The 26,503-nt window shown below is 56.9% G+C and overlaps 2 protein-coding genes across 10 annotated transcripts in view; one reads left to right on the plus strand and one right to left on the minus strand.

Annotated features, from left to right (window-relative positions):
• SLC52A2 (solute carrier family 52 member 2) overlaps positions 1-26,503 on the minus strand; it is a 241,047-nt gene that overhangs the window by 70,406 nt on the left and 144,138 nt on the right. For 2 of the 7 annotated variants that reach the window (XM_069732123.1, XM_069732126.1), the window contains exon 1: positions 11,987-12,126. The exons of 1 other annotated variant lie outside the window; for it this stretch is intronic. Coding sequence is in view for 2 of the 6 variants with exons in the window: in XM_069732121.1 (XP_069588222.1) it covers positions 11,935-11,961 (27 nt within the window). In the remaining 4 variants the exon portion in view is untranslated. 4 more of the 7 variants (XM_069732127.1, XM_069732122.1, XM_069732121.1 and 1 more) reach the window with 4 other exon arrangements.
• FBXL6 (F-box and leucine rich repeat protein 6) overlaps positions 12,011-26,503 on the plus strand; it is a 118,287-nt gene continuing 103,794 nt past the window's right edge. For 2 of the 3 annotated variants that reach the window (XM_069732119.1, XM_069732120.1), the window contains exon 1: positions 12,011-12,101. Coding sequence is in view for 1 of the 3 variants with exons in the window: in XM_069732118.1 (XP_069588219.1) it covers positions 12,142-12,201 (60 nt within the window). In the remaining 2 variants the exon portion in view is untranslated. Of the gene's footprint in view, positions 12,102-12,137; positions 12,202-26,503 lie in introns of those variants that run through there. The other variant, XM_069732118.1, reaches the window with a different exon arrangement.

Below are 26,503 nucleotides of genomic sequence, written 5' to 3' on the forward strand. Positions count from 1 at the left end.
AGGAGCGGCAGTCAGCAGAGGAGAGGAGCGGCAGTCAGCAGAGGAGAGGAGCGGCAGTCAGCAGAGGAGAGGAGCGGCAGTCAGAGGAGCAGCCGTCAGCAGAAAAGAGGAGCAGCAGTCAGCAGAGGAGAGGTGCAGCAGTCAGCAGAGGAGAGGAGCAGCAGTCAGCAGAGGAGAGGAGGAGCAGAGCAGCAGAGAGGAGCAGCAGTCAGCAGAGGAGAGGTGCAGCAGTCAGCAGAGAGGAGCGGCAGTCAGCAGAGGAGAGGAGCGGCAGTCAGCAGAGGAGAGGAGCGGCAGTCAGCAGAGGAGAGGAGCGGCAGTCAGAGGAGCAGCCGTCAGCAGAGGAGAGGTGCAGCAGTCAGCAGAGGGGAGGACCAGCAGTCAGCAGAGAAGAGGAGCAGCAGTCAGCAGAGGAGCAGCAGTCAGCAGAGAGGAGCAGCAGTCAGCAGAGGAGCAGCAGTCAGCAGAGGGGAGGAGCAGCAGTCAGCAGAGGGGAGGAGCAGCAGTCAGCAGAGGGGAGGAGCAGCAGTCAGCAGAGGGGAGGACCAGCAGTCAGCAGAGAAGAGGAGCAGCAGTCAGCAGAGAAGAGGAGCAGCAGTCAGCAGAGGAGCAGAAGTCAGCAGAGAGGAGCAGCAGTCATCAAAGAGGAGCAGCAGTCAGCAGAGGAGAAGAGCAGCAGTCAGCAGCGGAGAGGAGCGGCAGTCAGCAGAGGGGAGGAGCAGCAGTCAGCAGAGGGGAGGAGCAGCAGTCAGCAGAGGGGAAGACCAGCAGTCAGCAGAGAAGAGGAGCAGCAGTCAGCAGAGAAGCAGAAGTCAGCAGAGAGGAGCAGCAGTCAGCAAAGAGGAGCAGCAGTCAGCAGAGGAGAAGACCAGCAGTCAGCAAAGGAGAGGAGCGGCAGTCAGCAGAGGAGAGGAGCGGCAGTCAGCAGAGGAGAGGAGCGGCAGTCAGCAGAGGAGAGGACCGGCAGTCAGCAGAGGGGAGGAGCAGCAGTCAGCAGAGGGGAGGAGCAGCAGTCAGCAGAGGGGAGGAGCAGCAGTCAGCAGAGGAGAGGACCAGCAGTCAGCAGAGGGGAGGACCAGCAGTCAGCAGCGGAGAGGAGCGGCAGTCAGCAGAGGGGAGGTCCAGCAGTCAGCAGAGGGGAGGAGCAGCAGTCAGCAGAGGAGAGGAGCAGCAGTCAGCAGCGGAGAGGAGCGGCAGTCAGCAGAGGGGAGGTCCAGCAGTCAGCAGAGGGGAGGAGCAGCAGTCAGCAGAGGGGAGGAGCAGCAGTCAGCAGAGGGGAGGACCAGCAGTCAGCAGAGGGGAGGACCAGCAGTCAGCAGAGGAGCAGCAGTCAGCAGAGAGGAGCAGCAGTCAGCAGAGGAGAAGAGCAGCAGTCAGCAGAGGAGAAGAGCAGCAGTCAGCAGAGGAGAGGAGCGGCAGTCAGCAGAGGGGAGGAGCAGCAGTCAGCAGAGGGGAGGACCAGCATTCAGCAGAGAAGAGGAGCAGCAGTCAGCAGAGGAGCAGCAGTCAGCAGAGAGGAGCAGCAGTCAGCAGAGGAGAAGAGCAGCAGTCAGCAGAGGAGAAGAGCAGCAGTCAGCAGAGTAGAGGAGGAGGAGCAGTCAGCAGAGGAGAGGAGGAGCAGCCGTCAGCAGAGGAAAGGAGCAGCAGTCAGCAGAAGAGAGGAGCAGCAGCCGTCAGCAGAGGAGAGGAGCAGCAGTCAGCAGAGAGGAGCAGCAGTCAGCAGAGGAGAGGTGCAGCAGTCAGCAGAGGAGAGGAGCGGCAGTCAGCAGAAGAGAGGAGCGGCAGTCAGCAGAGGAGCGGCAGTCAGCAGAGGAGAGGAGCGGCAGTCAGCAGAGGAGAGGCAGTCAGCAGAGGAGAGGAGCGGCAGTCAGAGGAGCAGCCGTCAGCAGAGGAGAGGAGCAGCAGTCAGCAGAGGAGAGGAGCAGCAGTCAGCAGAGGAGAGGAGGAGCAGAGCAGCAGTCAGCAGAGAGGAGCAGCAGTCAGCAGAGGAGAGGTGCAGCAGTCAGCAGAGGAGAGGAGCAGCAGTCAGCAGAGTAGAGGAGGAGGAGCAGTCAGCAGAGGAGAGGAGGAGCAGCCGTCAGCAGAGGAGAGGAGCAGCAGTCAGCAGAAGAGAGGAGGAGCAGAGCAGCAGTCAGCAGAGGAGAGGTGCAGCAGTCAGCAGAGGAGAGGAGCGGCAGTCAGCAGAGGAGAGGAGCGGCAGTCAGCAGAGGAGAGGAGCGGCAGTCAGCAGAGGAGAGGAGCGGTAGTCAGCAGAGGAGAGGAGCGGCAGTCAGAGGAGCAGCCGTCAGCAGAAAAGAGGAGCAGCAGTCAGCAGAGGAGAGGTGCAGCAGTCAGCAGAGGAGAGGAGCAGCAGTCAGCAGAGGAGAGGAGGAGCAGAGCAGCAGAGAGGAGCAGCAGTCAGCAGAGGAGAGGTGCAGCAGTCAGCAGAGAGGAGCGGCAGTCAGCAGAGGAGAGGAGCGGCAGTCAGCAGAGGAGAGGAGCGGCAGTCAGCAGAGGAGAGGAGCGGCAGTCAGAGGAGCAGCCGTCAGCAGAGGGGAGGACCAGCAGTCAGCAGAGAAGAGGAGCAGCAGTCAGCAGAGGAGCAGCAGTCAGCAGAGAGGAGCAGCAGTCAGCAGAGGAGCAGCAGTCAGCAGAGGGGAGGAGCAGCAGTCAGCAGAGGGGAGGAGCAGCAGTCAGCAGAGGGGAGGAGCAGCAGTCAGCAGAGGGGAGGACCAGCAGTCAGCAGAGAAGAGGAGCAGCAGTCAGCAGAGAAGAGGAGCAGCAGTCAGCAGAGGAGCAGAAGTCAGCAGAGAGGAGCAGCAGTCATCAAAGAGGAGCAGCAGTCAGCAGAGGAGAAGAGCAGCAGTCAGCAGAGGAGAGGAGCGGCAGTCAGCAGAGGAGAGGAGCAGCAGTCAGCAGCGGAGAGGAGCGGCAGTCAGCAGAGGGGAGGTCCAGCAGTCAGCAGAGGGGAGGACCAGCAGTCAGCAGAGAAGAGGAGCAGCAGTCAGCAGAGGAGCAGCAGTCAGCAGAGAGGAGCAGCAGTCAACAGAGAAGAGCAGCAGTCAGCAGAGAGGAGCAGCAGTCAGCAGAGGAGAAGAGCAGCAGTCAGCAGAGGAGAAGAGCAGCAGTCAGCAGAGGAGAGGAGCGGCAGTCAGCAGAGGAGAGGAGCGGCAGTCAGCAGAGGAGAGGAGCGGCAGTCAGCAGAGGGGAGGAGCGGCAGTCAGCAGAGGAAAGGAGCAGCAGTCAGCAGAGGAAAGGAGCAGCAGTCAGCAGAGGAGCAGCAGTCAGCAGAGGAGCAGCAGTCAGCAGAGAAGAGCAGCAGTCAGCAGAGGAGCGGCAGTCAGCAGAGGAGAGGAGGAGCAGTCAGCAGAAGAGAGGAGCAGCAGTCAGCAGAGGGGAGGACCAGCAGTCAGCAGAGAAGAGGAGCAGCAGTCAGCAGAGGAGCAGCAGTCAGCAGAGGAGCAGCAGTCAGCAGAGAAGAGCAGCAGTCAGCAGAGAAGAGCAGCAGTCAGCAGAGGAGAGGAGCAGCAGTCAGCAGAGGAAAGGAGCAGCAGTCAGCAGAGGAGCAGCAGTCAGCAGAGGAGCAGCAGTCAGCAGAGAAGAGCAGCAGTCAGCAGAGGAGAGGAGCGGCAGTCAGCAGAGGAGAGGAGGAGCAGTCAGCAGAAGAGAGGAGCAGCAGTCAGCAGAGGGGAGGACCAGCAGTCAGCAGAGAAGAGGAGCAGCAGTCAGCAGAGGAGCAGCAGTCAGCAGAGAAGAGCAGCAGTCAGCAGAGAGGAGCAGCAGTCAGCAGAGGAGCAGCAGTCAGCAGAGGGGAGGACCAGCAGTCAGCAGAGGAGAGGAGCAGCAGTCAGCAGAGGAGAGGAGCAGCAGTCAGCAGAGGAGAGGAGGAGCAGTCAGCAGAGGAGAGAAGCAGCAGTCAGCAGAGGAGAGGAGCAGCAGTCAGCAGAGGAGAGGAGCAGCAGTCAGCAGAGGAGAGGAGCAGCAGTCAGCAGAGGAAAGGAGCAGCAGTCAGCAGAGGAGAGGAGGAGCAGAGCAGCAGTCAGCAGAGGAGAGGTGCAGCAGTCAGCAGAGGGGAGGACCAGCAGTCAGCAGAGAAGAGGAGCAGCAGTCAGCAGAGGAGCAGCAGTCAGCAGAGAGGAGCAGCAGTCAGCAGAGGAGCAGCAGTCAGCAGAGGGGAGGACCAGCAGTCAGCAGAGGGGAGGAGCAGCAGTCAGCAGAGGGGAGGAGCAGCAGTCAGCAGAGGGGAGGAGCAGCAGTCAGCAGAGGGGAGGACCAGCAGTCAGCAGAGAAGAGGAGCAGCAGTCAGCAGAGAAGAGGAGCAGCAGTCAGCAGAGGAGCAGAAGTCAGCAGAGAGGAGCAGCAGTCATCAAAGAGGAGCAGCAGTCAGCAGAGGAGAAGAGCAGCAGTCAGCAGAGGAGAGGAGCGGCAGTCAGCAGAGGAGAGGAGCAGCAGTCAGCAGCGGAGAGGAGCGGCAGTCAGCAGAGGGGAGGTCCAGCAGTCAGCAGAGGGGAGGACCAGCAGTCAGCAGAGAAGAGGAGCAGCAGTCAGCAGAGGGGAGGAGCAGCAGTCAGCAGAGGAGAGGACCAGCAGTCAGCAGAGGGGAGGACCAGCAGTCAGCAGAGGAGAGGAGCAGCAGTCAGCAGCGGAGAGGAGCGGCAGTCAGCAGAGGGGAGGTCCAGCAGTCAGCAGAGGGGAGGAGCAGCAGTCAGGAGAGGAGCAGCAGTCAGCAGCGGAGAGGAGCGGCAGTCAGCAGAGGGGAGGTCCAGCAGTCAGCAGAGGGGAGGAGCAGCAGTCAGCAGAGGGGAGGAGCAGCAGTCAGCAGAGGGGAGGACCAGCAGTCAGCAGAGGGGAGGACCAGCAGTCAGCAGAGGAGCAGCAGTCAGCAGAGAGGAGCAGCAGTCAGCAGAGGAGAAGAGCAGCAGTCAGCAGAGGAGAAGAGCAGCAGTCAGCAGAGGAGAGGAGCGGCAGTCAGCAGAGGGGAGGAGCAGCAGTCAGCAGAGGGGAGGACCAGCATTCAGCAGAGAAGAGGAGCAGCAGTCAGCAGAGGAGCAGCAGTCAGCAGAGGAGAAGAGCAGCAGTCAGCAGAGGAGAAGAGCAGCAGTCAGCAGAGTAGAGGAGGAGGAGCAGTCAGCAGAGGAGAGGAGGAGCAGCCGTCAGCAGAGGAGAGGAGCAGCAGTCAGCAGAAGAGAGGAGCAGCAGCCGTCAGCAGAGGAGAGGAGCAGCAGTCAGCAGAGAGGAGCAGCAGTCAGCAGAGGAGAGGTGCAGCAGTCAGCAGAGGAGAGGAGCGGCAGTCAGCAGAAGAGAGGAGCGGCAGTCAGCAGAGGAGCGGCAGTCAGCAGAGGAGAGGAGCGGCAGTCAGCAGAGGAGAGGCAGTCAGCAGAGGAGAGGAGCGGCAGTCAGAGGAGCAGCCGTCAGCAGAGGAGAGGAGCAGCAGTCAGCAGAGGAGAGGAGGAGCAGAGCAGCAGTCAGCAGAGAGGAGCAGCAGTCAGCAGAGGAGAGGTGCAGCAGTCAGCAGAGGAGAGGAGCAGCAGTCAGCAGAGTAGAGGAGGAGGAGCAGTCAGCAGAGGAGAGGAGGAGCAGCCGTCAGCAGAGGAGAGGAGCAGCAGTCAGCAGAAGAGAGGAGGAGCAGAGCAGCAGTCAGCAGAGGAGAGGTGCAGCAGTCAGCAGAGGAGAGGAGCGGCAGTCAGCAGAGGAGAGGAGCGGCAGTCAGCAGAGGAGAGGAGCGGCAGTCAGCAGAGGAGAGGAGCGGCAGTCAGCAGAGGAGAGGAGCGGCAGTCAGAGGAGCAGCCGTCAGCAGAAAAGAGGAGCAGCAGTCAGCAGAGGAGAGGTGCAGCAGTCAGCAGAGGAGAGGAGCAGCAGTCAGCAGAGGAGAGGAGGAGCAGAGCAGCAGAGAGGAGCAGCAGTCAGCAGAGGAGAGGTGCAGCAGTCAGCAGAGAGGAGCGGCAGTCAGCAGAGGAGAGGAGCGGCAGTCAGCAGAGGAGAGGAGCGGCAGTCAGAGGAGCAGCCGTCAGCAGAGGAGAGGTGCAGCAGTCAGCAGAGGGGAGGACCAGCAGTCAGCAGAGAAGAGGAGCAGCAGTCAGCAGAGGAGCAGCAGTCAGCAGAGAGGAGCAGCAGTCAGCAGAGGAGCAGCAGTCAGCAGAGGGGAGGAGCAGCAGTCAGCAGAGGGGAGGAGCAGCAGTCAGCAGAGGGGAGGAGCAGCAGTCAGCAGAGGGGAGGACCAGCAGTCAGCAGAGAAGAGGAGCAGCAGTCAGCAGAGAAGAGGAGCAGCAGTCAGCAGAGGAGCAGAAGTCAGCAGAGAGGAGCAGCAGTCATCAAAGAGGAGCAGCAGTCAGCAGAGGAGAAGAGCAGCAGTCAGCAGCGGAGAGGAGCGGCAGTCAGCAGAGGGGAGGAGCAGCAGTCAGCAGAGGGGAGGAGCAGCAGTCAGCAGAGGGGAGGAGCAGCAGTCAGCAGAGGGGAGGAGCAGCAGTCAGCAGAGGGGAGGAGCAGCAGTCAGCAGAGGGGAGGAGCAGCAGTCAGCAGAGGGGAAGACCAGCAGTCAGCAGAGAAGAGGAGCAGCAGTCAGCAGAGAAGCAGAAGTCAGCAGAGAGGAGCAGCAGTCAGCAAAGAGGAGCAGCAGTCAGCAGAGGAGAAGACCAGCAGTCAGCAAAGGAGAGGAGCGGCAGTCAGCAGAGGAGAGGAGCGGCAGTCAGCAGAGGAGAGGAGCGGCAGTCAGCAGAGGAGAGGACCGGCAGTCAGCAGAGGGGAGGAGCAGCAGTCAGCAGAGGGGAGGAGCAGCAGTCAGCAGAGGGGAGGAGCAGCAGTCAGCAGAGGAGAGGACCAGCAGTCAGCAGAGGGGAGGACCAGCAGTCAGCAGCGGAGAGGAGCGGCAGTCAGCAGAGGGGAGGTCCAGCAGTCAGCAGAGGGGAGGAGCAGCAGTCAGCAGAGGAGAGGAGCAGCAGTCAGCAGAGGGGAGGTCCAGCAGTCAGCAGAGGGGAGGAGCAGCAGTCAGCAGAGGGGAGGACCAGCAGTCAGCAGAGGGGAGGACCAGCAGTCAGCAGAGGAGCAGCAGTCAGCAGAGAGGAGCAGCAGTCAGCAGAGGAGAAGAGCAGCAGTCAGCAGAGGAGAAGAGCAGCAGTCAGCAGAGGAGAGGAGCGGCAGTCAGCAGAGGGGAGGAGCAGCAGTCAGCAGAGGGGAGGACCAGCATTCAGCAGAGAAGAGGAGCAGCAGTCAGCAGAGGAGCAGCAGTCAGCAGAGAGGAGCAGCAGTCAGCAGAGGAGAAGAGCAGCAGTCAGCAGAGGAGAAGAGCAGCAGTCAGCAGAGTAGAGGAGGAGGAGCAGTCAGCAGAGGAGAGGAGGAGCAGCCGTCAGCAGAGGAAAGGAGCAGCAGTCAGCAGAAGAGAGGAGCAGCAGCCGTCAGCAGAGGAGAGGAGCAGCAGTCAGCAGAGAGGAGCAGCAGTCAGCAGAGGAGAGGTGCAGCAGTCAGCAGAGGAGAGGAGCGGCAGTCAGCAGAAGAGAGGAGCGGCAGTCAGCAGAGGAGCGGCAGTCAGCAGAGGAGAGGAGCGGCAGTCAGCAGAGGAGAGGCAGTCAGCAGAGGAGAGGAGCGGCAGTCAGAGGAGCAGCCGTCAGCAGAGGAGAGGAGCAGCAGTCAGCAGAGGAGAGGAGCAGCAGTCAGCAGAGGAGAGGAGGAGCAGAGCAGCAGTCAGCAGAGAGGAGCAGCAGTCAGCAGAGGAGAGGTGCAGCAGTCAGCAGAGGAGAGGAGCAGCAGTCAGCAGAGTAGAGGAGGAGGAGCAGTCAGCAGAGGAGAGGAGGAGCAGCCGTCAGCAGAGGAGAGGAGCAGCAGTCAGCAGAAGAGAGGAGGAGCAGAGCAGCAGTCAGCAGAGGAGAGGTGCAGCAGTCAGCAGAGGAGAGGAGCGGCAGTCAGCAGAGGAGAGGAGCGGCAGTCAGCAGAGGAGAGGAGCGGCAGTCAGCAGAGGAGAGGAGCGGTAGTCAGCAGAGGAGAGGAGCGGCAGTCAGAGGAGCAGCCGTCAGCAGAAAAGAGGAGCAGCAGTCAGCAGAGGAGAGGTGCAGCAGTCAGCAGAGGAGAGGAGCAGCAGTCAGCAGAGGAGAGGAGGAGCAGAGCAGCAGAGAGGAGCAGCAGTCAGCAGAGGAGAGGTGCAGCAGTCAGCAGAGAGGAGCGGCAGTCAGCAGAGGAGAGGAGCGGCAGTCAGCAGAGGAGAGGAGCGGCAGTCAGCAGAGGAGAGGAGCGGCAGTCAGAGGAGCAGCCGTCAGCAGAGGGGAGGACCAGCAGTCAGCAGAGAAGAGGAGCAGCAGTCAGCAGAGAGGAGCAGCAGTCAGCAGAGGAGCAGCAGTCAGCAGAGGGGAGGAGCAGCAGTCAGCAGAGGGGAGGAGCAGCAGTCAGCAGAGGGGAGGAGCAGCAGTCAGCAGAGGGGAGGACCAGCAGTCAGCAGAGAAGAGGAGCAGCAGTCAGCAGAGAAGAGGAGCAGCAGTCAGCAGAGGAGCAGAAGTCAGCAGAGAGGAGCAGCAGTCATCAAAGAGGAGCAGCAGTCAGCAGAGGAGAGGAGCGGCAGTCAGCAGAGGAGAGGAGCGGTAGTCAGCAGAGGAGAGGAGCGGCAGTCAGAGGAGCAGCCGTCAGCAGAAAAGAGGAGCAGCAGTCAGCAGAGGAGAGGTGCAGCAGTCAGCAGAGGAGAGGAGCAGCAGTCAGCAGAGGAGAGGAGGAGCAGAGCAGCAGAGAGGAGCAGCAGTCAGCAGAGGAGAGGTGCAGCAGTCAGCAGAGAGGAGCGGCAGTCAGCAGAGGAGAGGAGCGGCAGTCAGCAGAGGAGAGGAGCGGCAGTCAGCAGAGGAGAGGAGCGGCAGTCAGAGGAGCAGCCGTCAGCAGAGGGGAGGACCAGCAGTCAGCAGAGAAGAGGAGCAGCAGTCAGCAGAGAGGAGCAGCAGTCAGCAGAGGAGCAGCAGTCAGCAGAGGGGAGGAGCAGCAGTCAGCAGAGGGGAGGAGCAGCAGTCAGCAGAGGGGAGGAGCAGCAGTCAGCAGAGGGGAGGACCAGCAGTCAGCAGAGAAGAGGAGCAGCAGTCAGCAGAGAAGAGGAGCAGCAGTCAGCAGAGGAGCAGAAGTCAGCAGAGAGGAGCAGCAGTCATCAAAGAGGAGCAGCAGTCAGCAGAGGAGAAGAGCAGCAGTCAGCAGAGGAGAGGAGCGGCAGTCAGCAGAGGAGAGGAGCAGCAGTCAGCAGCGGAGAGGAGCGGCAGTCAGCAGAGGGGAGGTCCAGCAGTCAGCAGAGGGGAGGACCAGCAGTCAGCAGAGAAGAGGAGCAGCAGTCAGCAGAGGAGCAGCAGTCAGCAGAGAGGAGCAGCAGTCAACAGAGAAGAGCAGCAGTCAGCAGAGAGGAGCAGCAGTCAGCAGAGGAGAAGAGCAGCAGTCAGCAGAGGAGAAGAGCAGCAGTCAGCAGAGGAGAGGAGCGGCAGTCAGCAGAGGAGAGGAGCGGCAGTCAGCAGAGGAGAGGAGCGGCAGTCAGCAGAGGGGAGGAGCAGCAGTCAGCAGAGGAAAGGAGCAGCAGTCAGCAGAGGAAAGGAGCAGCAGTCAGCAGAGGAGCAGCAGTCAGCAGAGGAGCAGCAGTCAGCAGAGAAGAGCAGCAGTCAGCAGAGGAGCGGCAGTCAGCAGAGGAGAGGAGGAGCAGTCAGCAGAAGAGAGGAGCAGCAGTCAGCAGAGGGGAGGACCAGCAGTCAGCAGAGAAGAGGAGCAGCAGTCAGCAGAGGAGCAGCAGTCAGCAGAGGAGCAGCAGTCAGCAGAGAAGAGCAGCAGTCAGCAGAGAAGAGCAGCAGTCAGCAGAGGAGAGGAGCAGCAGTCAGCAGAGGAAAGGAGCAGCAGTCAGCAGAGGAGCAGCAGTCAGCAGAGGAGCAGCAGTCAGCAGAGAAGAGCAGCAGTCAGCAGAGGAGAGGAGCGGCAGTCAGCAGAGGAGAGGAGGAGCAGTCAGCAGAAGAGAGGAGCAGCAGTCAGCAGAGGGGAGGACCAGCAGTCAGCAGAGAAGAGGAGCAGCAGTCAGCAGAGGAGCAGCAGTCAGCAGAGAAGAGCAGCAGTCAGCAGAGAGGAGCAGCAGTCAGCAGAGGAGCAGCAGTCAGCAGAGGGGAGGACCAGCAGTCAGCAGAGGAGAGGAGCAGCAGTCAGCAGAGGAGAGGAGCAGCAGTCAGCAGAGGAGAGGAGGAGCAGTCAGCAGAGGAGAGAAGCAGCAGTCAGCAGAGGAGAGGAGCAGCAGTCAGCAGAGGAGAGGAGCAGCAGTCAGCAGAGGAGAGGAGCAGCAGTCAGCAGAGGAAAGGAGCAGCAGTCAGCAGAGGAGAGGAGGAGCAGAGCAGCAGTCAGCAGAGGAGAGGTGCAGCAGTCAGCAGAGGGGAGGACCAGCAGTCAGCAGAGAAGAGGAGCAGCAGTCAGCAGAGGAGCAGCAGTCAGCAGAGAGGAGCAGCAGTCAGCAGAGGAGCAGCAGTCAGCAGAGGGGAGGACCAGCAGTCAGCAGAGGGGAGGAGCAGCAGTCAGCAGAGGGGAGGAGCAGCAGTCAGCAGAGGGGAGGAGCAGCAGTCAGCAGAGGGGAGGACCAGCAGTCAGCAGAGAAGAGGAGCAGCAGTCAGCAGAGAAGAGGAGCAGCAGTCAGCAGAGGAGCAGAAGTCAGCAGAGAGGAGCAGCAGTCATCAAAGAGGAGCAGCAGTCAGCAGAGGAGAAGAGCAGCAGTCAGCAGAGGAGAGGAGCGGCAGTCAGCAGAGGAGAGGAGCAGCAGTCAGCAGCGGAGAGGAGCGGCAGTCAGCAGAGGGGAGGTCCAGCAGTCAGCAGAGGGGAGGACCAGCAGTCAGCAGAGAAGAGGAGCAGCAGTCAGCAGAGGAGCAGCAGTCAGCAGAGAGGAGCAGCAGTCAGCAGAGAAGAGCAGCAGTCAGCAGAGAGGAGCAGCAGTCAGCAGAGGAGAAGAGCAGCAGTCAGCAGAGGAGAAGAGCAGCAGTCAGCAGAGGAGAGGAGCAGCAGTCAGCAGCGGAGAGGAGCGGCAGTCAGCAGAGGAGAGGAGCAGCAGTCAGCAGAGAAGAGGAGCAGCAGTCAGCAGAGAAGAGCAGCAGTCAGCAGAGGAGAGGAGCGGCAGTCAGCAGAGGAGAGGAGGAGCAGTCAGCAGAGGGGAGGACCAGCAGTCAGCAGAGAAGAGGAGGAGGAGCAGTCAGCAGAGAAGAGGAGGAGCAGCAGTCAGCAGAGGAGAGGAGCAGTCAGTAGAGGAGAGGAGCAGCAGTCAGCAGAGGAGAGGAGCAGTCAGCAGAGAAGAGGAGGAGGAGCAGTCAGCAGAGAAGAGGAGGAGCAGCAGTCAGCAGAGGAGAGGAGCAGTCAGCAGAGGGGAGGACCAGCAGTCAGCAGAGGAGAGGAGCAGTCAGCAGAGGAGAGGAGCAGCAGTCAGCAGAGGGGAGGACCAGCAGTCAGCAGAGAAGAGGAGCAGCAGTCAGCAGAGAAGAGGAGCAGCAGTCAGCAGAGGAGAGGAGCAGTCAGTAGAGGAGAGGAGCAGTCAGCAGAGGAGAGGAGCAGTCAGCAGAGGAGAGGAGCAGTCAGCAGAGGAGAGGAGGAGGAGCAGTCAGCAGAGGAGAGGAGCAGCAGTCAGCAGAGAGGAGCAGTCAGCAGAGGAGAGGAGCAGTCAGTAGAGGAGAGGAGCAGTCAGCAGAGGAGAGGAGCAGTCAGCAGAGGAGAGGAGCAGTCAGCAGAGGAGGAGGAGCAGTCAGCAGAGGAGAGGAGCAGTCAGTAGAGGAGAGGAGCAGTCAGCAGAGGAGAGGAGCAGTCAGTAGAGGAGAGGAGCGGCCCTCACAGGAACTCTTGTCTCTCTCCTGGTGTTTTCCTCATGTGCCGCCCCGTGGAATCACTGCCGCTATAACAATGTATAATAATGAAGAAAAGACCCAAGAAAGGAACCCGAGAGCCCCCGGCCGCCATCACACAGGAGGCGTGTACACACAGGGCGGGATATAACCGCACCATATATAACCGCACCATCTCCTTCATCCACCGCCGGGTCACGTGTTCTCACCTGTCACGCCCCCTCAGTTCCCTCGCCTCACACTTGCTTCCGGCGCATCACGTGACTGCAGCGCTGCAGCTGGTTGGTTCCGCGCCGGCGCCTCAAGGATTGTGGAGACTCTGAGGTAAATCCCGCGGTGTCTGGTGCCGGTGACGGGCGGAGTAATGGGGGCGGCGACCTGCGACCCGGAACCGAGCGACCGACCGACCCCGCTCCCGGGAGTAGTAAGATGGACGCTGTGTTTGTGTTCACGAAGAATCCACCAATGAAAGGCGAGAACCTGACTCCTCCCACACACCGAGCAGGGCGGAGACGGTGACTGCCTGCAGCGCCCCCCGGAGGACACAGCTGTGTACTGATATCACCGGTATCTGCAGCCTCCGCAGGACCCCTGTACTGTGTAGTGTGAGGACACAGCTGTGTACTGATATCACCGGTATCTGCAGCCTCCGCAGGACCCCTGTACTGTGTAGTGTGAGGACACAGCTGTGTACTGATATCACCGGTATCTGCAGCCTCCGCAGGACCCCTGTACTGTGTAGTGTGAGGACACAGCTGTGTACTGATATCACTGGTATCTGCAGCCCCCGCAGGACCCCTGTACTGTGTAGTGTGAGGACACAGCTGTGTACTGATATCACCGGTATCTGCGGCCTCCGCAGGACCCCTGTACTGTGTAGTGTGAGGACACAGCTGTGTACTGATATCACCGGTATCTGCAGCCTCCGCAGGACCCCTGTACTGTGTAGTGTGAGGACACAGCTGTGTACTGATATCACCGGTATCTGCAGCCTCCGCAGGACCCCTGTACTGTGTAGTGTGAGGACACAGCTGTGTACTGATATCACCGGTATCTGCGGCCTCCGCAGGACCCCTGTACTGTGTAGTGTGAGGACACAGCTGTGTACTGATATCACTGGTATCTGCAGCCCCCGCAGGACCCCTGTACTGTGTAGTGTGAGGACACAGCTGTGTACTGATATCACCGGTATCTGCAGCCTCCGCAGGACCCCTGTACTGTGTAGTGTGAGGACACAGCTGTGTACTGATATCACCGGTATCTGCAGCCTCCGCAGGACTCCTGTACTGTGTAGTGTGAGGACACAGCTGTGTACTGATATCACCGGTATCTGCAGCCTCCGCAGGACCCCTGTACTGTGTAGTGTGAGGACACAGCTGTGTACTGATATCACTGGTATCTGCAGCCTCCGCAGGACTCCTGTACTGTGTAGTGTGAGGACACAGCTGTGTACTGATATCACCGGTATCTGCAGCCTCCGCAGGACTCCTGTACTGTGTAGTGTGAGGACACAGCTGTGTACTGATATCACCGGTATCTGCAGCCTCCGCAGGACTCCTGTACTGTGTAGTGTGAGGACACAGCTGTGTACTGATATCACCGGTATCTGCAGCCTCCGCAGGACTCCTGTACTGTGTAGTGTGAGGACACAGCTGTGTACTGATATCACCGGTATCTGCAGCCTCCGCAGGACTCCTGTACTGTGTAGTGTGAGGACACAGCTGTGTACTGATATCACCGGTATCTGCAGGACCCCTGTACTGTGTAGTGTGAGGACACAGCTGTGTACTGATATCACCGGTATCTGCAGTCTCCGCAGGACTCCTGTACTGTGTAGTGTGAGGACACAGCTGTGTACTGATATCACCGGTATCTGCAGCCTCCGCAGGACTCCTGTACTGTGTAGTGTGAGGACACAGCTGTGTACTGATATCACCGGTATCTGCAGCCTCCGCAGGACCCCTGTACTGTGTAGTGTGAGGACACAGCTGTGTACTGATATCACTGGTATCTGCAGGACCCCTGTACTGTGTAGTGTGAGGACACAGCTGTGTACTGATATCACTGGTATCTGCAGGACCCCTGTACTGTGTAGTGTGAGGACACAGCTGTGTACTGATATCACTGGTATCTGCAGGACCCCTGTACTGTGTAGTGTGAGGACACAGCTGTGTACTGATATCACTGGTATCTGCAGGACCCCTGTACTGTGTAGTGTGAGGACACAGCTGTGTACTGATATCACTGGTATCTGCAGGATCCCTGTACTGTGTAGTGTGAGGACACAGCTGTGTACTGATATCACTGGTATCTGCAGGACCCCTGTACTGTGTAGTGTGAGGACACAGCTGTGTACTGATATCACTGGTATCTGCAGCCTCCGCAGGACCCCTGTACTGTGTAGTGTGAGGACACAGCTGTGTACTGATATCACCGGTATCTGCAGCCTCCGCAGGACCCCTGTACTGTGTAGTGTGAGGACACAGCTGTGTACTGATATCACCGGTATCTGCAGCCTCCGCAGGACTCCTGTACTGTGTAGTGTGAGGACACAGCTGTGTACTGATATCACCGGTATCTGCAGCCTCCGCAGGACCCCTGTACTGTGTAGTGTGAGGACACAGCTGTGTACTGATATCACTGGTATCTGCAGCCTCCGCAGGACCCCTGTACTGTGTAGTGTGAGGACACAGCTGTGTACTGATATCACCGGTATCTGCAGCCTCCGCAGGTCTCCTGTACTGTGTAGTGTGAGGACACAGCTGTGTACTGATATCACCGGTATCTGCAGCCCCCGCAGGACCCCTGTACTGTGTAGTGTGAGGACACAGCTGTGTACTGATATCACCGGTATCTGCAGCCTCCGCAGGTCTCCTGTACTGTGTAGTGTGAGGACACAGCTGTGTACTGATATCACCGGTATCTGCAGCCTCCGCAGGACTCCTGTACTGTGTAGTGTGAGGACACAGCTGTGTACTGATATCACCGGTATCTGCAGCCTCCGCAGGTCTCCTGTACTGTGTAGTGTGAGGACACAGCTGTGTACTGATATCACCGGTATCTGCAGCCTCCGCAGGACCCCTGTACTGTGTAGTGTGAGGACACAGCTGTGTACTGATATCACTGGTATCTGCAGCCTCCGCAGGACCCCTGTACTGTGTAGTGTGAGGACACAGCTGTGTACTGATATCACCGGTATCTGCAGCCTCTGCAGGTCTCCTGTACTGTGTAGTGTGAGGACACAGCTGTGTACTGATATCACTGGTATCTGCAGCCTCCGCAGGACTCCTGTACTGTGTAGTGTGAGGACACAGCTGTGTACTGATATCACCGGTATCTGCAGCCTCTGCAGGTCTCCTGTACTGTGTAGTGTGAGGACACAGCTGTGTACTGATATCACCGGTATCTGCAGCCTCCGCAGGACCCCTGTACTGTGTAGTGTGAGGACACAGCTGTGTACTGATATCACCGGTATCTGCAGTCTCCGCAGGACCCCTGTACTGTGTAGTGTGAGGACACAGCTGTGTACTGATATCACCGGTATCTGCAGCCTCCGCAGGACTCCTGTACTGTGTAGTGTGAGGACACAGCTGTGTACTGATATCACTGGTATCTGCAGCCTCCGCAGGACCCCTGTACTGTGTAGTGTGAGGACACAGCTGTGTACTGATATCACTGGTATCTGCAGCCTCCGCAGGACTCCTGTACTGTGTAGTGTGAGGACACAGCTGTGTACTGATATCACCGGTATCTGCAGCCCCCGCAGGACCCCTGTACTGTGTAGTGTGAGGACACAGCTGTGTACTGATATCACTGGTATCTGCAGCCTCCGCAGGACTCCTGTACTGTGTAGTGTGAGGACACAGCTGTGTACTGATATCACCGGTATCTGCAGTCTCCGCAGGACTCCTGTACTGTGTAGTGTGAGGACACAGCTGTGTACTGATATCACCGGTATCTGCAGCCTCCGCAGGACCCCTGTACTGTGTAGTGTGAGGACACAGCTGTGTACTGATATCACCGGTATCTGCAGCCTCCGCAGGATCCCTGTACTGTGTAGTGTGAGGACACAGCTGTGTACTGATATCACCGGTATCTGCAGCCTCCGCAGGACCCCTGTACTGTGTAGTGTGAGGACACAGCTGTGTACTGATATCACCGGTATCTGCAGCCTCCGCAGGACCCCTGTACTGTGTAGTGTGAGGACACAGCTGTGTACTGATATCACTGGTATCTGCAGCCTCCGCAGGACTCCTGTACTGTGTAGTGTGAGGACACAGCTGTGTACTGATATCACCGGTATCTGCAGCCTCCGCAGGACCCCTGTACTGTGTAGTGTGAGGACACAGCTGTGTACTGATATCACTGGTATCTGCAGCCTCCGCAGGACTCCTGTACTGTGTAGTGTGAGGACACAGCTGTGTACTGATATCACCGGTATCTGCAGCCCCCGCAGGACCCCTGTACTGTGTAGTGTGAGGACACAGCTGTGTACTGATATCACCGGTATCTGCAGCCTCCGCAGGACTCCTGTACTGTGTAGTGTGAGGACACAGCTGTGTACTGATATCACCGGTATCTGCAGCCCCCGCAGGACCCCTGTACTGTGTAGTGTGAGGACACAGCTGTGTACTGATATCACTGGTATCTGCAGCCTCCGCAGGACTCCTGTACTGTGTAGTGTGAGGACACAGCTGTGTACTGATATCACCGGTATCTGCAGCCTCCGCAGGACTCCTGTACTGTGTAGTGTGAGGACACAGCTGTGTACTGATATCACCGGTATCTGCAGCCCCCGCAGGACTCCTGTACTGTGTAGTGTGAGGACACAGCTGTGTACTGATATCACCGGTATCTGCAGCCTCCGCAGGACTCCTGTACTGTGTAGTGTGAGGACACAGCTGTGTACTGATATCACCGGTATCTGCAGCCTCCGCAGGACTCCTGTACTGTGTAGTGTGAGGACACAGCTGTGTACTGATATCACTGGTATCTGCAGCCTCCGCAGGACTCCTGTACTGTGTAGTGTGAGGACACAGCTGTGTACTGATATCACTGGTATCTGCAGCCTCCGCAGGACCCCTGTACTGTGTAGTGTGAGGACACAGCTGTGTACTGATATCACCGGTATCTGCAGCCTCCGCAGGACTCCTGTACTGTGTAGTGTGAGGACACAGCTGTGTACTGATATCACCGGTATCTGCAGCCTCCGCAGGACCCCTGTACTGTGTAGTGTGAGGACACAGCTGTGTACTGATATCACTGGTATCTGCAGCCTCCGCAGGACCCCTGTACTGTGTAGTGTGAGGACACAGCTGTGTACTGATATCACTGGTATCTGCAGCCTCCGCAGGACCCCTGTACTGTGTAGTGTGAGGACACAGCTGTGTACTGATATCACCGGTATCTGCAGCCTCCGCAGGACCCCTGTACTGTGTAGTGTGAGGACACAGCTGTGTACTGATATCACCGGTATCTGCAGCCTCCGCAGGACTCCTGTACTGTGTAGTGTGAGGACACAGCTGTGTACTGATATCACTGGTATCTGCAGCCTCCGCAGGACTCCTGTACTGTGTAGTGTGAGGACACAGCTGTGTACTGATATCACCGGTATCTGCAGCCTCCGCAGGACTCCTGTACTGTGTAGTGTGAGGACACAGCTGTGTACTGATATCACTGGTATCTGCAGCCTCCGCAGGACCCCTGTACTGTGTAGTGTGAGGACACAGCTGTGTACTGATATCACCGGTATCTGCAGCCTCCGCAGGACTCCTGTACTGTGTAGTGTGAGGACACAGCTGTGTACTGATATCACCGGTATCTGCAGCCTCCGCAGGACCCCTGTACTGTGTAGTGTGATGACACAGCTGTGTACTGATATCACCGGTATCTGCAGCCTCCGCAGGACTCCTGTACTGTGTAGTGTGAGGACACAGCTGTGTACTGATATCACCGGTATCTGCAGCCTCCGCAGGACTCCTGTACTGTGTAGTGTGAGGACACAGCTGTGTACTGATATCACTGGTATCTGCAGCCTCCGCAGGACCCCTGTACTGTGTAGTGTGAGGACACAGCTGTGTACTGATATCACTGGTATCTGCAGCCTCCGCAGGACTCCTGTACTGTGTAGTGTGAGGACACAGCTGTGTACTGATATCACCGGTATCTGCAGCCTCCGCAGGACCCCTGTACTGTGTAGTGTGAGGACACAGCTGTGTACTGATATCACTGGTATCTGCAGCCTCCGCAGGACCCCTGTACTGTGTAGTGTGAGGACACAGCTGTGTACTGATATCACTGGTATCTGCAGCCTCCGCAGGACTCCTGTACTGTGTAGTGTGAGGACACAGCTGTGTACTGATATCACTGGTATCTGCAGCCTCCGCAGGACTCCTGTACTGTGTAGTGTGAGGACACAGCTGTGTACTGATATCACCGGTATCTGCAGCCTCCGCAGGACCCCTGTACTGTGTAGTGTGAGGACACAGCTGTGTACTGATATCACTGGTATCTGCAGCCTCCGCAGGACTCCTGTACTGTGTAGTGTGAGGACACAGCTGTGTACTGATATCACTGGTATCTGCAGCCTCCGCAGGACCCCTGTACTGTGTAGTGTGAGGACACAGCTGTGTACTGATATCACCGGTATCTGCAGCCTCCGCAGGACTCCTGTACTGTGTAGTGTGAGGACACAGCTGTGTACTGATATCACCGGTATCTGCAGCCTCCGCAGGACTCCTGTACTGTGTAGTGTGAGGACACAGCTGTGTACTGATATCACTGGTATCTGCGGCCTCCGCAGGACCCCTGTACTGTGTAGTGTGAGGACACAGCTGTGTACTGATATCACCGGTATCTGCAGCCTCCGCAGGACCCCTGTACTGTGTAGTGTGAGGACACAGCTGTGTACTGATATCACCGGTATCTGCAGCCTCCGCAGGACTCCTGTACTGTGTAGTGTGAGGACACAGCTGTGTACTGATATCACTGGTATCTGCGGCCTCCGCAGGACCCCTGTACTGTGTAGTGTGAGGACACAGCTGTGTACTGATATCACTGGTATCTGCGGCCTCCGCAGGACCCCTGTACTGTGTAGTGTGAGGACACAGCTGTGTACTGATATCACCGGTATCTGCAGCCTCCGCAGGACTCCTGTACTGTGTAGTGTGAGGACACAGCTGTGTACTGATATCACTGGTATCTGCAGCCCCCGCAGGACCCCTGTACTGTGTAGTGTGAGGATACAGCTGTGTACTGATATCACCGGTATCTGCAGCCTCCGCAGGACCCCTGTACTGTGTAGTGTGAGGACACAGCTGTGTACTGATATCACTGGTATCTGCAGCCTCCGCAGGACCCCTGTACTGTGTAGTGTGAGGACACAGCTGTGTACTGATATCACCGGTATCTGCAGCCTCCGCAGGACTCCTGTACTGTGTAGTGTGAGGACACAGCTGTGTACTGATATCACCGGTATCTGCAGCCTCCGCAGGACCCCTGTACTGTGTAGTGTGAGGACACAGCTGTGTACTGATATCACTGGTATCTGCAGCCTCCGCAGGACCCCTGTACTGTGTAGTGTGAGGACACAGCTGTGTACTGATATCACTGGTATCTGCAGCCTCCGCAGGACCCCTGTACTGTGTAGTGTGAGGACACAGCTGTGTACTGATATCACTGGTATCTGCAGTCTCCGCAGGACTCCTGTACTGTGTAGTGTGAGGACACAGCTGTGTACTGATATCACCGGTATCTGCAGCCCCCGCAGGACCCCTGTACTGTGTAGTGTGAGGACACAGCTGTGTACTGATATCACCGGTATCTGCAGCCTCCGCAGGACCCCTGTACTGTGTAGTGTGAGGACACAGCTGTGTACTGATATCACCGGTATCTGCAGCCTCCGCAGGACCCCTGTACTGTGTAGTGTGAGGACACAGCTGTGTACTGATATCACTGGTATCTGCAGCCTCCGCAGGACTCCTGTACTGTGTAGTGTGAGGACACAGCTGTGTACTGATATCACCGGTATCTGCAGCCTCCGCAGGACCCCTGTACTGTGTAGTGTGAGGACACAGCTGTGTACTGATATCACTGGTATCTGCAGTCTCCGCAGGACCCCTGTACTGTGTAGTGTGAGGACACAGCTGTGTACTGATATCACCGGTATCTGCAGCCCCCGCAGGACCCCTGTACTGTGTAGTGTGAGGACACAGCTGTGTACTGATATCACTGGTATCTGCAGCCTCCGCAGGACTCCTGTACTGTGTAGTGTGAGGACACAGCTGTGTACTGATATCACCGGTATCTGCAGCCTCCGCAGGACCCCTGTACTGTGTAGTGTGAGGACACAGCTGTGTACTGATATCACCGGTATCTGCAGGACCCCTGTACTGTGTAGTGTGAGGACACAGCTGTGTACTGATATCACTGGTATCTGCAGCCTCCGCAGGACTCCTGTACTGTGTAGTGTGAGGACACAGCTGTGTACTGATATCACCGGTATCTGCAGCCCCCGCAGGACCCCTGTACTGTGTAGTGTGAGGACACAGCTGTGTACTGATATCACCGGTATCTGCAGCCCCCGCAGGACCCCTGTACTGTGTAGTGTGAGGACACAGCTGTGTACTGATATCACCGGTATCTGCGGCCTCCGCAGGACTCCTGTACTGTGTAGTGTGAGGACACAGCTGTGTACTGATATCACTGGTATCTGCAGCCTCCGCAGGACCCCTGTACTGTGTAGTGTGAGGACACAGCTGTGTACTGATATCACCGGTATCTGCAGCCTCCGCAGGACTCCTGTACTGTGTAGTGTGAGGACACAGCTGTGTACTGATATCACCGGTATCTGCAGCCTCCGCAGGACCCCTGTACTGTGTAGTGTGAGGATACAGCTGTGTACTGATATCACCGGTATCTGCAGCCTCCGCAGGACCCCTGTACTGTGTAGTGTGAGGACACAGCTGTGTACTGATATCACTGGTATCTGCAGCCTCCGCAGGACTCCTGTACTGTGTAGTGTGAGGACACAGCTGTGTACTGATATCACCGGTATCTGCAGCCTCCGCAGGACTCCTGTACTGTGTAGTGTGAGGACACAGCTGTGTACTGATATCACCGGTATCTGCGGCCTCCGCAGGACTCCTGTACTGTGTAGTGTGAGGACACAGCTGTGTACTGATATCACTGGTATCTGCAGCCTCCGCAGGACCCCTGTACTGTGTAGTGTGAGGACACAGCTGTGTACTGATATCACCGGTATCTGCAGCCTCCGCAGGACCCCTGTACTGTGTAGTGTGAGGACACAGCTGTGTACTGATATCACTGGTATCTGCAGCCTCCGCAGGACCCCTGTACTGTGTAGTGTGAGGACACAGCTGTGTACTGATATCACCGGTATCTGCAGCCTCCGCAGGACCCCTGTACTGTGTAGTGTGAGGACACAGCTGTGTACTGATATCACCGGTATCTGCAGCCTCCGCAGGACTCCTGTACTGTGTAGTGTGAGGACACAGCTGTGTACTGATATCACTGGTATCTGCAGCCTCCGCAGGACCCCTGTACTGTGTAGTGTGAGGACACAGCTGTGTACTGATATCACCGGTATCTGCAGCCTCCGCAGGACCCCTGTACTGTGTAGTGTGAGGACACAGCTGTGTACTGATATCACCGGTATCTGCAGCCTCCGCAGGACTCCTGTACTGTGTAGTGTGAGGACACAGCTGTGTACTGATATCACCGGTATCTGCAGCCTCCGCAGGACCCCTGTACTGTGTAGTGTGAGGACACAGCTGTGTACTGATATCACCGGTATCTGCAGCCTCCGCAGGACTCCTGTACTGTGTAGTGTGAGGACACAGCTGTGTACTGATATCACCGGTATCTGCAGCCTCCGCAGGACTCCTGTACTGTGTAGTGTGAGGACACAGCTGTGTACTGATATCACCGGTATCTGCAGCCTCCGCAGGACCCCTGTACTGTGTAGTGTGAGGACACAGCTGTGTACTGATATCACCGGTATCTGCAGCCTCCGCAGGACCCCTGTACTGTGTAGTGTGAGGACACAGCTGTGTACTGATATCACCGGTATCTGCGGCCTCCGCAGGACTCCTGTACTGTGTAGTGTGAGGACACAGCTGTGTACTGATATCACCGGTATCTGCAGCCTCCGCAGGACTCCTGTACTGTGTAGTGTGAGGACACAGCTGTGTACTGATATCACCGGTATCTGCAGCCTCCGCAGGACTCCTGTACTGTGTAGTGTGAGGACACAGCTGTGTACTGATATCACCGGTATCTGCAGCCTCCGCAGGACTCCTGTACTGTGTAGTGTGAGGACACAGCTGTGTACTGATATCACCGGTATCTGCAGCCTCCGCAGGACCCCTGTACTGTGTAGTGTGAGGACACAGCTGTGTACTGATATCACCGGTATCTGCAGCCTCCGCAGGACTCCTGTACTGTGTAGTGTGAGGACACAGCTGTGTACTGATATCACCGGTATCTGCAGCCTCCGCAGGACCCCTGTACTGTGTAGTGTGAGGACACAGCTGTGTACTGATATCACCGGTATCTGCAGCCTCCGCAGGACTCCTGTACTGTGTAGTGTGAGGACACAGCTGTGTACTGATATCACTGGTATCTGCAGCCTCCGCAGGACCCCTGTACTGTGTAGTGTGAGGACACAGCTGTGTACTGATATCACCGGTATCTGCAGCCTCCGCAGGACCCCTGTACTGTGTAGTGTGAGGACACAGCTGTGTACTGATATCACTGGTATCTGCAGCCTCCGCAGGACCCCTGTACTGTGTAGTGTGAGGATACAGCTGTGTACTGATATCACCGGTATCTGCAGCCTCCGCAGGACCCCTGTACTGTGTAGTGTGAGGACACAGCTGTGTACTGATATCACCGGTATCTGCAGCCTCCGCAGGACTCCTGTACTGTGTAGTGTGAGGACACAGCTGTGTACTGATATCACCGGTATCTGCAGCCTCCGCAGGACCCCTGTACTGTGTAGTGTGAGGACACAGCTGTGTACTGATATCACCGGTATCTGCAGCCTCCGCAGGACTCCTGTACTGTGTAGTGTGAGGACACAGCTGTGTACTGATATCACCGGTATCTGCAGCCTCCGCAGGACCCCTGTACTGTGTAGTGTGAGGACACAGCTGTGTACTGATATCACTGGTATCTGCAGCCTCCGCAGGACCCCTGTACTGTGTAGTGTGAGGACACAGCTGTGTACTGATATCACCGGTATCTGCAGCCTCCGCAGGACTCCTGTACTGTGTAGTGTGAGGACACAGCTGTGTACTGATATCACCGGTATCTGCAGCCCCCGCAGGACCCCTGTACTGTGTAGTGTGAGGACACAGCTGTGTACTGATATCACTGGTATCTGCAGCCTCCGCAGGACCCCTGTACTGTGTAGTGTGAGGACACAGCTGTGTACTGATATCACTGGTATCTGCAGCCTCCGCAGGACCCCTGTACTGTGTAGTGTGGGGTTGTCATGATAATGTAAAAATGATATATTGTGAGTTTAGTTCTAGAACGTACCATGGCACAGACACTCGCTGCACATTCCCCCCCCCCTTCCCCTTTTTTTTTTATCCCCACTGAATTCGCTGATACAGAAACAGAGCCCTATGGCAGACACACTCTGTGCAACTTGATACCAATGTGTAGCAGCCCCCTTCTGAATAGTTTACAGCTACGCTGCAAAATACCAGACTGTCAAGCCACTTTTTCCACCGCCCTTTCCCCAGGAATGTCTCTGTTTGGTGAATCCTAAACGTAAAGAGTAGGAGGAGTGCATGTCATAACTGAGCCCACTCTGTGATGTCACGACGAGAGGGCATATCTTACCCCTACTGAGTTGTGAGGCAGTGTTAGTCCAGGAAGCGAGCTAACAGCAGCTCTGCAAGCTGTCCTCATGCATCTGGATATATTCTCACCCTTTTCCCTCAGAACGGCTAGCCAAGATGATATGAAATGATCTGAGCGACCTATAAGTGTTCTTTTCAATTTTAATTTTTTTTTTGTTTGTAATTGTATTTTAAACCTGATTTTGTCGTCTTTATATCTTTTTATACCTTGTAAACACTGCCTACCTTTTTTGGAGAAAAATATAAAAATTACTAGTTTGTCTCTCCTTGCTCTATAATGTACGGTCACGTCCTCTGAAGTGAATTGCGCTACTAGTCTGGGTTGGCTTCAGACCAGTTAATAAATATGAATTCGGAGCTGGTAGCAGCAGAACTTGTCCTGTGCAATTGGGAGGCTTGGTAGCGACCGGCGGCGTTGATATCTATTGTTCCGCCTTAGTGGTAGTAGTTATATCGCCTTCGCAGCAGTGTGCCCATTAGCCAGTACAATGTAACGCAGCCTTTCTGGCGACTAATTATCCTGGATCCATACCTGGTCTGAGCTGAGGGTAAGGGGGCGCCATAGAGCTGCAAGTTCCAAACCTGAACTGGGAGGTGAGATATAAATAACTTCCCTTCAGAAAGAACCAGGGGCAACCAAACAACCCTGGTTCATGACAAATTGGTCTGAGTGGTGGGGATGATGAAGGTATCCTCCCCATGAACAGTGATAATCACACCTGTTACTGAGGAGGGTCCGGAAGGCTGACAGTTATCTGCGTTCCGGGCACTCTGACTATGGGTGACAGCAGCTACGTAGGCTGTCTTCCCGGGGGTTTCTACAGACCCATCAGCCGGCGCTGCTATGGGCTCTACCTCCCCATCCACCCCCAACACTCCAGGGGCAGTGCTACTTATGGGCCAGTTACCTTCCTCGGTTGCACTGGTCATTTGCACGGCATCACCTTCCTCACGGTTCCCATGCATCTCTTCATTTCCCATAGCACCGACACTTGCTCCTGTTAGGGGTTCCTCAGCCATCCCACCCCGCAGAGTGACGTGGCTGGGCACACCTGTACCTGTGAACACATTCTCGGGACATACATTTTTAGCAGGTAACATATGCATATTTTCATCATCATCAGTTTTACCCTCAGCATTTTCAGAAAATTGATTACCGGTTAATGATGTAGCTGATAAAGCATTGTCGGGTAACACGTGAAATTTACCATCGCTATCATCAGCATTCAATCGGAAAGTGGAGTCAGGGACGTAGTATGCGACCATCCTCCCCAAATCAGACCCCAATAAAACATCAGTGGGCAACTTAATGGACAACCCCACTTCTTTCACCCCGCTCCCGACACCCCAATCTATATACACCTGGGCCATTGACAGGGGACAGCTGATGCCCCCAATCCCGGTGACAGTCAGGGTTTTCCCCGTTTAATCTCTTCAGGGGTCGCCAGTTCGGGTTGGATGAGGGTTCGTTCAGCCCCGGTGTCCTTGAGGCCTTGAGCGACATGGCCCCCCATGGTGACGTGCTGTCACACACCCTCCCAACCGCCCCACCCACCAAAAGAACTGCTGCATTAGGCCCTGGGGCATTGGCTGGGGGGTTCCTTTGCTTCTCTGGACAGTGGGTGCTGATATGACCAGTCCGTTTGCAGGAAAAACACTGGCAAGGGTCGGTGTTAGGTCTGATACTGTTGGCAACAGGGACAGGGCGTTTAGTGAGTTGGCTGGCAGTGGTACTGGCGTTGGTTGCAGGCTTACCCCCTCTCCAGCTGGTGGTGACTGGCTTCCGCACTTCCGACCTACGGTTGGCCTCATAGGCATCGGCAATCTGCGCTGCTTTCGTCACGTCTATGGGTTCTCTGTCCATCACAAACTGTCGCACCTCAGCTGGGCAAAGATGAAAGAACTGGTCTTTGATCATCAGGTCTCGCAGCTGTGGAAAGGTGGTCACTGACAGTCCTTGGGTCCACTGGTCAAAATGGGTCCCCAGTCCATGCATGACATCGCTATAAAGGTACCTTCACACTAAACGATATCGCTAGCGATCCGTGACGTTGCAGCGTCCTGGCTAGCGGTATCGTTTAGTTTGACACGCAGCAGCGATCAGAATCCTGCTGTGATGTCGCTGGTCGGGGCTAGAGGGCCAGCACTTTATTTCGTCGCTGGATCTCCCGCAGACCTCGCTGAATCGGCGTGTGTGACATCGATTCAGCAATGTCTTCGCTGGTAACCAGGGTAAATATCGGGTTACTAAGCGCAGGGCCGCGCTTAGTAACCCGATGTTTACCCTGGATACCATCCTAAAAGTAAAAAAAACAAACGCTTCATACTTACCTTCCGCTGTCTGTCCCCGGCGCTGTGCTTTCCTACACTCACTGTGAGCACAGCGGCTGGAAAGTACAACGGTGACGTCACCGCTCTGCTTTCCGGCCGGCGCTCACAGCCAGTACAGAGAAGCACAGCGCCGGGGACAGACAGCGGAATGTAAGTATGAAGCATTTGCTTTTTTTACTTTTAGGATGGTATCCAGGGTAAACATTGGGTTACTTAGGCTACGTTCAGACTAGCGTTGTGCTAGTGTGCGTCGGGTTATCGTCGGGCGACGCAGCGGCGACGCACGCGTTATGCGCCCCTATGTTTAACATGGGGGACGCATGCGTTTTTGTTTGTTGCGTTGTGCGACACATGCGTCTTTTTTGCCGCAAGCGTCGGACGAAGAAAACGCAACAAGTTGCATTTTTCCTGTGTCCGATTTTCGGCAAAAAACGACGCGCGCGTCGCAAAACGCAGCGTTTTTGCGTGCGTTTTGCCACGTTTTTGCGTGCGTTGTGCGTTGCG

The sequence above is a fragment of the Ranitomeya imitator genome, chromosome 6 (assembly GCF_032444005.1).
Source record: "Ranitomeya imitator isolate aRanImi1 chromosome 6, aRanImi1.pri, whole genome shotgun sequence".
Taxonomy (NCBI): Eukaryota; Metazoa; Chordata; class Amphibia; order Anura; family Dendrobatidae; genus Ranitomeya; species Ranitomeya imitator.